At 45.0% G+C, this 11,412-nt stretch overlaps 1 protein-coding gene across 2 annotated transcripts in view; it reads right to left on the reverse strand.

Moving 5' to 3' along the window:
• The window catches only part of Smyd1 (SET and MYND domain containing 1), a 46,147-nt gene extending 44,326 nt beyond the window's left edge, over positions 1-1,821 (reverse strand). For both annotated transcript variants that reach the window (XM_051154688.1, XM_051154687.1), the window contains exon 1: positions 1,579-1,821. In XM_051154688.1, the coding sequence (XP_051010645.1) occupies positions 1,579-1,715 (137 nt within the window). In that variant the 5' untranslated portion in view covers positions 1,716-1,821. The remainder of the gene's footprint in view (positions 1-1,578) is intronic.
• Positions 1,822-11,412: the final 9,591 nt, after the last annotated feature.

Genomic DNA, 11,412 nt, shown 5'->3' on the forward strand with positions numbered 1-11,412 from the left:
TATCTTTAACAGATCCCTTTAAAGCTGAAAACAGCAAGCCCTCTTCTAGCCACACATGCCAAGAAGAACCACACTGTACCTGTGGACACGGCGAAGCATTTTAATTGCAGGAATGCTTGTATGAGAAATAAGAACCCATCAAATGTCTCTTAATTGGAAAAATAGACAGAATGTTGTACATATATTTATTGGGTGGAATATTTACAGCAATTAAAATTAATATCCCATTTAGTTTATGGATCAATATGGAAAGCGCTACACATAGTTAAAATAAATAGCTCTTTGATAATTTATAAGATGTATTAGGGCCAGCAGGATGGCTCAGCAGGTGAAGGTGCCCACTGCCAAGGCTGAGGACCTGAGTTCAATCCCTGGGACCCACATCAGGGTGAGAGAGAACTGACCCCGAAAGGCTGTTCTCTCGCCTCCACGTGCACACAATGGCACATGCACACCTACATATAGGAACACACACACAATTTTTAATGTAATTTTAAAAATTAAATACCTACAGACTTACTGTCCTCACAAAGATAAGAACAGAAACATTATTTTAGGAAAAAAGTAAGCTCTAATCTGACCTCCGAAACATGATATCATTTCTATAAAAATGAAAAAGACAAACTGTGGCTCTCCAACATGCTCACTGCAAAGCAATGTATGAAAAAGCATAAGAACATTGTGGGGAAAGGTGATTTAAAGTAAAGCACAAATTACTCCTGGGTAGACATTGGCAAGACCCTAATATTTGGAAGTAAATGGACAACTGTATTACTTATAATTAGAACTAATTTCTTAAGGTTTTAACAAAATTTTATTTTTATTTTTTTACATTTATTTGTTTTATTTATTTATTTATTTGGTTTTTCGAGACAGGGTTTCTCTGTGTAGCCTTGGCTGTCCTGGACTCGCTTTGTAGACAGGCTGGCCTCGAACTCACAGCGATCCACCTGCTTCTGCCTCCCAAGTGCTGGGATTAAAGGCACGTGCCACCATGCCTGGCTTAACAAATGTTTTATATTCTAACTGGTTTATACAGACTTTTAGCCTCTTTTGTATATCCAAAGGAACTAAAAAGAGGTTTTGTAAGAAAATGTTTCCCACTGCACCACACCCACCTGCCCACTGCCACTGGCACCGCCCCTCAGCCAAGTTCTCTGTGAACAGGACAAAGTGTCCAAAGGCCCCTGCTCTGCTTTGCCACTCTGATTGGGTCATAGAAAGCTATAGACAACAACTCCTTGCAGAAAAGGAATGCCAACACGTAGCTATGAGAACTGCAAGCTGAAGGGTCAGCAAGACGGTTCAGTCGGCAAATGTGCTTGCTGACAAGCCTGACTTCCTGAGTTCAATCCTCGGAGCCTACGTGCTGGAAGGAGATCCTCTGGCCTCTGCTCACGCACTGTGTCAAGTGTGTGTTCTGCACATATACACCCATAAGTTAGTGTAATAATTTTAAAATTAAAAGAAAAGGACCCCATGAACCTTATTCCTTCCCTGATGATTTTCGGAGCCAGAATCTGAGAGCTTGGCACCAGTCAAACCAGCAGGGAGGAGGCCACACTCTGCTCCACATACCTGTCAAAAACCACTGCAGAGTAAGCCCGTTCAGCAAAGATGACATCCGCAGCCCAGAACTCCTTCGTGGCCTTCAGACCTCTGCCTTTGCCCTCGGAAGCGAAGACCTCCACATTCTCCATACTGCCTATTGTCATCTCAGAGTCCGCGAGGCCGTCGGGGTGAGCAGCTCACACTGAGCCAAGCCTCTTGTCCTCACTGCTGTTTATACCTCCATCGTCCCAAAGAGCACGACTATAAATGGACAGGGCCACCTCCCCTCACCAGCTCCCCTCCAGAGCGGGGCCTTCCCTCCCCTCCCCCTCCACCACTGCTTCTGGAGGGGAAAAGCAGATGAACCCTGACCTGGCAAAGGTCTCGCTCATCGCCCAGAAAAGACAGCAAGACAGAAAATAACCTCGGGCATGTGCGGTCCTGACATGGAACCTCACAGGCTTTGAAGACCTGTTTAAAGATACTCCCTGTGTGTTCTGTGTTCTGAACAGCAGTCATATTCGGCTTGAGTTGTAATCAAGAGCACTTGGTCAGTAGGATATTTTTAGCTTCCAGATGCCTCTGTCAATCAAAAGCAGACAAGTGCAGTGGACAGAGAAAAGAGGCAAGGTAATAATGGCTGCTCTGGGACCCTTCAGCTGTCAGACAGACTTTCTCAAGTGAGATGGGCCCCCTTGCCCCACCCCCACCCCAGTTTCTACCCAGAAATAAATAGCAGAAACTAAAATGGGAACTCTTTTTATTTTAATATTTATTTATTTATTTATTATGTATACAGTGCTCTGCCAGAAGAGGGCACCAGATCTCATTATAGATGTTTGTGAGGCACTATGTGGTTGCTAGGAATTGAACTCAGGACCTTTGGAAGAACAGACAGTGTTCTCAACCTCTGAGCCATCTCTCCAATGGCTCCCTGTGAATTTAACACCCACTGCTCCTTGGCCAGCAGACAGATCTCTCCAAAGGTATGGGAAAGACCCTTGCAGATGCTGCACTGTGGCTCAGCTTAGCATCTGTGTAGTATGTTTAGTTTCTGGGAATGTGTAGATTATAGATTGTTATGGTTCGAGTATGACCCTCAAAGTTCAAGTGTCAGAAAACATAATTTAATGAAAAAAAAAAACATAAAAGAAGGAGGATATGACTGTAGATAAAAGGGAGAACTCCAGCAGAGAAGTCCAGGCTGAATGTGGCTGACAAATTAAAGTGGACCATAAAAAAAGAGAATGGCAGGGGCGGAGAGCAGGAGAGGAGCTCCTGACTGATTGAGAGGTGGCATAACCAAAATGCCCGGGCTATATAGAGATCAGGCTGGGGGGAGGGATGTGGAAGCCCAGCCATGGGAGGGAGAAACTTAGGGAAGGGGGAGGGGTAAAAGTTCTCGGAGGAGCCACAGGTACTGAGTGTGACTTGTCCTGGGTTTGAGAGTCAACAGTAATTAGTGCTGCATTCAGGAGAGTCAGCATCGCTAAGAATGATTAGCTCATTAGATCTCCACCCTCATGAACCAATTAATTCCATTATCAGGAGAATGGATTCCTGCCTTTTAAAAAGAGGATGAGCTCAGCCTCTCCCCACCACATCTGTCCATGGAGGACCTTCTTCCGTTCTGTGATTCAGCAAGAAGGTCTTTGTTAGCCTCCAGAATCATGAGCCAATACATTTTGTTCATTATAAATTATCCAGCCTCTAACATTCTGTTATAGCAAGCCAAGACATGCTGGGTTACAGAGGACCTCTGCCCTTGATTGTTATGAACGCACAATACAGAAGCACTGAGTCTGCTTCCTCTGCCTGAAAACGGAGCCTATGAAACAAAGGTGGTACCCTCTGCCTCCCTGGGCTGTGGTGGGTGTGAGACGAGGTGATGCGGGCAAGGACAGCACAGCTCTTGGCGTTTCATAAAGTGCGTTATTCTATTCATTCTGTCATATCCTCTCTAAATTAATCAGGGTGTACCAGGAGTTCTAATGTATCTTCAGCCAAATTGCCTGCCTCAAAACTCCTTTAAGCCTTGGCTGGGCGTGGTGGCACACACCTGTAATCCCAGCACTTGGGAGGCAGAGGCAGGCAGATTGCTGTGAGTTCAAAGCCATCCTGGTCTACAAAAATGAGTCTAGGACAGCCAGGGCTATTATGCAGAGAAACCTTGTCTTGAAAAACAAAACAAACAAACAAAAACCAAGCCCTCCTTTAAGCCTCGGAAGCCCATCCAACCCCTTTGTCAGACAGCATCCTGATTCTTGGGACACCAGATCCAGATTGTTGTGGAAGTTTGGTTTCTTTAAAAACTCAGTTATGTTATGTAAACATGTCTTTGTTTTAATCCCAGGTGTGGGATATGGAGGCTGTTGCTCTTGTTTGTCCATAGCTGTTTACAGCCTCATGTCGGGGAGGGTGTTTTCCAGCTGGTAAACATCCTTGTGCAGACACTGAGAGGGTATAAATACAAGAGCATGGGAGGGGCAGGGGGAGGGCAGCGGGAGGCCTGCAAGAAGAACATTTGGAGAAGACAGTCAGAGGACGAAGAGAAAGCTGCTGCATTTGCTGTTGCTGGCTGAATATTCTGACAACACAGATTGGACTTGCCCCAAAGAACCCAATAACTCTAAACAGCAGGAAGTAGTCAAAGGGAACTATACCCTCTCTCCTCACTAATCTTCTTTTTCTCCCACCTGGTGTTGGGGTGTTAGAAGGGATTGGGGTGGAGAAAAGAGAAAGAGATATAAGAAACCAAAATAAAAATAGATTTCAAAAGCACACCTACACCAGATAATCTCAGTAATTTCAGATATATGCTAATGAGCAAAACTCAAAGCATTTGAAATAAGTGCCTAAAAAGCTAAACATGGGGTGGGGTGGGGTGGCACCCACCTGCAATCCCAGCTGTCTCAGTCACTCTTCTATTCCTGTGAACAGACACCATGACCAAGGCAACTTTAAAAAAGAAAGAATATAATATGGGGATTGGCTTGCAGTTTCAGAGGGTGGGTCCATGATCAACATGGCAGGAAGCATTGAAAGAGGCAGGCAGGGTGCAGAGCAGTGAGTAGCTGAGAGCTTATATCTCATCTGCAAGATCTAGGCAGGAGGAGAGAGACCGGGCCTGGGATAGGTTCCTGAAACCTCAAAAGCCCATCCCTAGTGACACACCTCTTCCAACAAGACCACACCTCCTAATTCTTCCCAAACAGCCCACCAACGGGGAAGCAAGCATTCAAACAGGAGCCTCTGGAGGCCACTCTCATCCAAACCACCACGCCAGCTACTGCAGAGGCGAAGGCAACTGCATTGTGAGTTTGAGGTCATAGGCAAAATAGCATGACCCTATCTCAGAAGAAGAAGAGGAGGAGAAAGAGGAGGAATAGGAAAAAGAATTTTTTTTAAAAAAAAGAGTAAATATCACTGATTTTAAAAGAGTGAAGAAAAAACACACGTGAGTTTTTTGGTCCAGTTGGCGTGCCGTAAGTGGCCTGCATTGACACTGTTCTGTAACTCAGCCTTTCGACAATGGCTCTGAAGACGATGCTCGGCCTGATCAGGGCTCAGACCTACTCTAGAGGCTGCACTGCGACATGTTGAGTCTAAGCCACAGTCAAAGAAGAAATCTACGAGACCTGAGGAAAGGCAAAGACATCAGACTCTGAGCAGTAGCGCTGTCTGTAGCTATTCGTCTTATCACAGTACAGCTATGTAGTAGGAAGACATGTGGTCCTTAGGTCCCAGTTCAAATACCCAGAATTATATATGCCACCTTATAAATGTTATCTGTAGAGCCCACCATGAGGTACATAGAGGGCAGAAACATTATCCAGTTGTGGTATTGGAGGCTTCTGTAGACAGCAATTAAAGTTAAGTGACGCTGTATGGAAGACCTTAATTTGACAGCACTGTGGCTTTATAAGAAGAAAGATGTGAGCTGGGTCTGGTGACACACTCCTTTAACCCCAGCACTCGGGGAGGCAGAGGCAACTGGATCTCTGTGAGTTCGAGGCCAGTCTAGTTATAAAGCAAGTCCAGGACAGCCAAGGCTACACAGAGAGACCCTGTCTCGAAAAGCAAAAAACAAGAGGAAAACTGTGACTGGGAATGTTCTGTCTCACAGTGCTATGTCCTACTCTACCCTGAACCTCTGTAGAATGTCCCACCAACAAGAGTACTTTGGCTGGGCGTGGTGGCGCACACCTTTAATTCCTGTACTTGGGAGGGAGGCAGAGGCAGGCGGATCGCCATGAGTTCGAGGCCAGCCTGGTCTACAAAGTGAGTCCAGGACAGCCAAGATAACATAGAGAAACCCTACCTAAAGAAAGAAAGAAAGAAAGAAAGAAAGAAAGAAAGAGGACTTTGCTACATACAGCCACCGGATCATGGGCTTCCCAGCCTCTGGAATTATGAGTCAAAAAGCATAGTCTTTTTTGTTTGTTTGTTTCTGGGGTGTTTTCTTTGTTTCTGTTCAGGGGAGTGTTTTGGTTTTGGGGGTTTTGTTTGTTTGTTTTTTGTTTTGTTTTTTGAGACAGGGTTTCTCTGTGTAGCCTTGGCTGTCCTGGAACTCACTCTGCAGACCAGGCTAGCCTCAAACGCAGAGATCTACCTGCCTCTGGTGGGCTGGGATTAAAGGCATGCACCACCATACCTGGCAAAAAGCATATTCTTTATATTTTACATAATCTATGTTATTCAGTTGGGGTATCAGAAAATGGGCTGAGACACATGCCAGGAGGAACTTTACAAATGTGACTACATTAATGCTCTTTCAGTGAGATTATCCTATGTCATCCTGGCTGGACCAGTGTAATCACAGCAATCCTCAGATGAGGAAAGCAGGGACGGACACGATAACCATGGGGCAGTGGGCCAGGATCACAGAGACACTGTTGATTTCAGAGATGGTGGGAAGGGTCGTGAGCCAAAAAATCCAAGAGACACATGGAAATTAAAATAGGCAAAGAGGAGCTGGAGAGATGGCTCAGAGTGCTGCCTGCTCTTCCAAAGGTCCTGAGTTCAATTCCCAGCAACCACATGGTAGCTCACAACCATCTATAATGAGGTCTGGTGTCCTCTTCTGGTGTGCAGGTGTTCATACAGGCAGAACACTATATAATAGTAGTAAATAAATAAATCTTTTTTTTTAAATAGGCAAAGAAAGAGATTCCCACTTCAGAACCTCCAAAAATTCAGCCCCACTGACAAAGGTAACCCCAAATCTGCTTCTGATCATCAGAACTCTGAGGTGACTATAAAGTTACATTATTTTAAGTCACTAAATTTGCAATAATTTGTAACCTCACCAGTAGGAATCTAACATATCAACATATTACATTAATCATTTCTCATAGAGAATTCCAGGCCAGCCAGGACTATACAGTGAGTCCCTGTCTCAAAACAAAACAAAGCAAAACCCAAATCTGAGATGAAATACAGGAAGAATGCCATTTACTATCTCACATCTAAAAACAAACTATTAGCTTAGTCCAACGAAAGCTAATTTACAGTAAGTTACTATGTGTGTGTTGCAGATGACGTATGTAAGTGGGCTCATTTTCATATCTTTGGGTTACAGTAAGAAGCAGAACATGGCCAGACCTTTGCACTTCCAAACCTGAAAGCTAAGTATGCAGGTGGATTCTTCATTCTGGGTACACGATCGTGCACGGAGAATTGAATCCGACAGCATGACTTTAAGATGCATCTCGTGGGGCTGGAGAGATAGCTCAGAGGTTAAGAGCACTGTCTGTTCCTCCAAAGGTCCTGAGCTCAATACCCAGCAACCACACGGTGGCTCACAACCATCTACAATGAGATCTGGTGCCCTCTTCTGACAGGCAGGCACACATGTGAGCAGAATATGTATAAATAATAAATAAATAAATATTTGGAAAAAAAGATGCATCTCTTAGTGGAGTGCTGAATGGAAGAAATATAATTGTCCCTTTAGTCAACATTTAAAAATCCAGTATGTGTGTGTGTGTGTGTGTGTGTGTGTGTGTGTGTGTGTGTGTGTGTGTGTGTATTCTCTATGATATATATTCTCTATGATAACATACAGAGTTCTATGAGCTGGAGAGATGGCTCAGAGGTCCCGAGTGCTACACTGCTCTCGCAGAGGATCCTAGTTAGGCTCCCAGCACCTATGTTCTTCGGTCACAACCAACTCCTGGGAGATCCTACACCTTTAGCTTCTGAGGGTTCCCGGACTCATATGCACATATCTATACACAGACACCCTTACAAATGTAATATTAAATTAACAAAAAAAATATTAAAGAGCAGAGGCCCAAACTCAGGTGGCACTAAGTGATTTTTTTTTTCAGCTACCTGAAATGTCCCCCTGGTGTTGGAGATGAGCAGAGAGTCTTCATTGTCTAAGGTAGTCCTTTGCACCCTAGGACACACAGCATCTCTGCCATCATCAGTGAGACAGTGGGCATCGGCACTGGCTCCCAGGCTGCTGGTGGAGAGGGGCCAGATATAGGGACGGTTTTGGAGAGAGATCAACAGATCATCACAAAACCTAGGCATGACTTCAGATACCCGCTGCTGATGCTGATGCTGATGCTGATGCTGATGCTGATGCTGATGCTGATGCCGATGCTGATGCTGATGCTGTCTTGCAACAATGCCCAAGATATAGTCCAAGCTGGCTTTAAAAGTGTGATTGTCCTGCATGCATCTCTCAAGTTTCTGGGCTCGCCAGTATACTAGCACTCCTGTGTAGACAGCCTCCAGATGCAAGAAGGAGTTTGTCTTGCTAACCTGAATTTTGGGTAGAATGTGTTTCCAGAGGCCTGTTGTAGCACTTAACTCTTTGACTGTAGGCGTATATATATATACATTGCTGTCCCTTTAAACTGATCACCCTCAGAGGCCTCAGGAGATTTCTCAGTTGTATGTTACAATTAATGGGATATGTATGGATACATATGAAAGTCCAGAAGTAAAGGGGGGAAATTACCAAGGTGATTTATGACAAGTCTTTGGTGTACCTGTATGAATATAGGAATGCCACCGCACCGACCCGCACACCCGGAAAGATTGCCATCTAGTGGCAAATCAAAGAAGCCGCAAGCATTTGCATAGTTTCTAAAAAGGACAACCCTTCAACTTCCTTTCTACTTGGTGCCAAAGTTCATTTAGGGCAGAAGTCTTCCAGGACCCTTTACAGCTGTGAACTAAAAATACTTTTTACTGTCTTGAATGGTTGGGGGTGGGGATCAAATACATTTTGTGGCAAAATAACTAGACGAAATTCAAATTTCAGTTGCAGTAAATATAACTGCGTCAGAAAACGAGCATACTCACTTGTTTGCATCTCTTCTATAGTTGTATTCGTTAGCACAGTGGCAGTGCTGACTGTCTCCCATGGAAAGCATATGACCAGCAGAGCCAAAAGTGCTTACTGCTGATGTTTACAGCAAATGTTTGCCAGCCCCTGCTGAGTCTAATAATAGGGTGCTCAGAATGCTTGGCAATATTAAACAGGCCAGGAAGAGCTCATCGCCTCTGAGTACACTCACAGGCTCATTCATTAATTCCATAAGCAATGTGACAGACACAAAAGGACGTGTAGAGACGGGATAAAGAGAGTGCTAAGTAAAAAGGGGAATGGCTCTGAAAATAAAAATGAAGGGCTGCAGAGATGTCTCAGAGCACATTAGCTGAGATGTATTGCTTTTTCAAAGGACTTCAGTTAGGTTCCCAACATCAGACCACTTATAACCAGCGAATTCAGGGAATTTGATGCATCTGAAACACACACACACATACACACACATACACACACACACACATGCACATACTCTCTCCCACACACAAACACACACACATACTAAGAGCAAATATTTGAGAACACCACATTTCTATTTATTTGCAAGTTTTTATATAATGAGGTATATTTTTTTAAATAAAATCTTAAAAGGATAGAGGCAAGAGAGAAAGTCGCTCACATAAACCGCCCATTATATTCTGACTAGTTACAGCACAGACAAAAGTCTCATGTTTTCTCTTGTCCCTGTGTTATTAAAGAAGCATGGATGCAGTGATGGTCTGCCTGCCTGTGTGTGAAGGCTAGGCATCCTTAGGAAGGAGGGGAGTGGCAGTATCTGGGAAAGGAAGAAAATGCAGTATGCTGAGTTACACAATCGTGTAGTATTAACAGGAATGGGGCCTGTGAGACAGCTCAGCGGCTAACGGTGCTTGTCACTTTAGCACTTTGGAGTCGGAGGCAGAAGGATCTTGTTTCCCAGGCCAGCCTGTGAGTGTGACACAGTCTTCAGTCTTAAAAACAACAATAAACACTAGTGGAGTTTTCTAGATCACTCAAGTAATTCCAGCTCTTGAGAGGCTGAGAGCAAAGGGTTGTTCCTGTGAGCTGGGGGTTGATGGGTGCCAGAGGAAATGAAGGGAAGACGGGCATCTCCAGAATCAGAACTGATCTTTAGTCAGGACAGAAGGGCTACAGTTTCTTGGGGAAGTGAGATGCTGTGCAAGCGGCACTGGTGGCCCTGGGGCCTGTTGGTTTTGTAAGGGGAGCTTTGGGGCTGGAAGATTCCACCTGCAGTTCAGTTCCCCTTCGGACAGGAAGCAGTACACACCAGCCAGGTTGGTATGTGGATCTCCTTATCAGAAGCTGTCACAGTCATCAGTCAACTCTGAGCTTCTCAGTCCACCTGAGGCATTTAGGTGACTAACCCCCTTCAGTCACTGGTTTGGGACCAGCCTGGGCTAAAGTGAGATCCTAGCATATACTGAGCTTTGTGTGTAAAGGAGTGCTGCCAAACCCCAGGGCCTGAATTCGACTTCTGGGGTGCATATGAGGAGCCCCACCATCACACTGCTCCATACAAAATAATTAAAATTGTTTTCTATCTAAAATATATATATTTCTACAGTATGCTAACTAAAAATAGAAAATAAACATACTTTAACAGTGCCTGCGTGAGATGTTGTATCTATGTGACAGTAAGTGAGGGCCAGAGAGATGGCTCAGAGGTTAAGAGCACTGCTTGCTCTTTCAAAGGTCCTGAGTTCAGTTGCCAGCAATCACATGGTGGCTCACAACCATCTACAATAAAATCTGGTGCCCTCTTCTGGCTTGCAGGTGTACATTCAGGCAAAACATTGTGGGGGGGTTGTTTTTTGTTTTGTTTTGTTTTGTTTTTCGAGACAGGGTTTCTCTGTGTAGTCTTGACTGTCCTGGACTCGCTTTGTAGACCATGCTGGCCTCGGAACTCTTAGCAATCCGCCAGCCTCTGCCTCCCAAGTGCTGGGATTAAAGGCGTGCGCCACCACTGCTCGGTAAAACGTTATATACATAATAAATATATCTAAAAAAAAATTAAAAAGTGAATACAAACGTAGTGATCTGAGGAAGGGAAACTATATAATCAGATGTTCATACGGTGTGTGTACATTGAGTTGTACTACTTACATACACGCATGGCCTGAGAGGGAAAAGAGGAATTTATGGGCTATGCTGGCAATGCACTCAAGTCTTAAGAGCACAAGAAAGAGAAAAGGCAGGTGTGCGTCCTTTAGATCCAGTGGATCCTTACATTTCCAGACTCGTTTTAGCTCTCTAGGTGAGCTGTACCGATAGGCTTCTTCCCTCAAATGGTAAAAAGGAAGGACACCAACTGCTCTTAGAAAACAGAGCCAGTTAGTGCGAAATGGCGGGGAGGGGAGGAGCAAACATGGAGGGCGGGGCTAGGAAGTGGCCAGCTCGCTAGGCCGCGCCCACTGCGCATGCGCGCACGCCCCCCTCCCCCCCGCCGCCGCCATGGCGCTGGCGCCGTCCAGTCAGCCGCGGGAGGTGGCGGCGACTTCCCCTCAGGAAGTCAGGTC

The sequence above is a fragment of the Acomys russatus genome, chromosome 13 (assembly GCF_903995435.1).
Source record: "Acomys russatus chromosome 13, mAcoRus1.1, whole genome shotgun sequence".
NCBI lineage: Eukaryota > Metazoa > Chordata > Mammalia > Rodentia > Muridae > Acomys > Acomys russatus.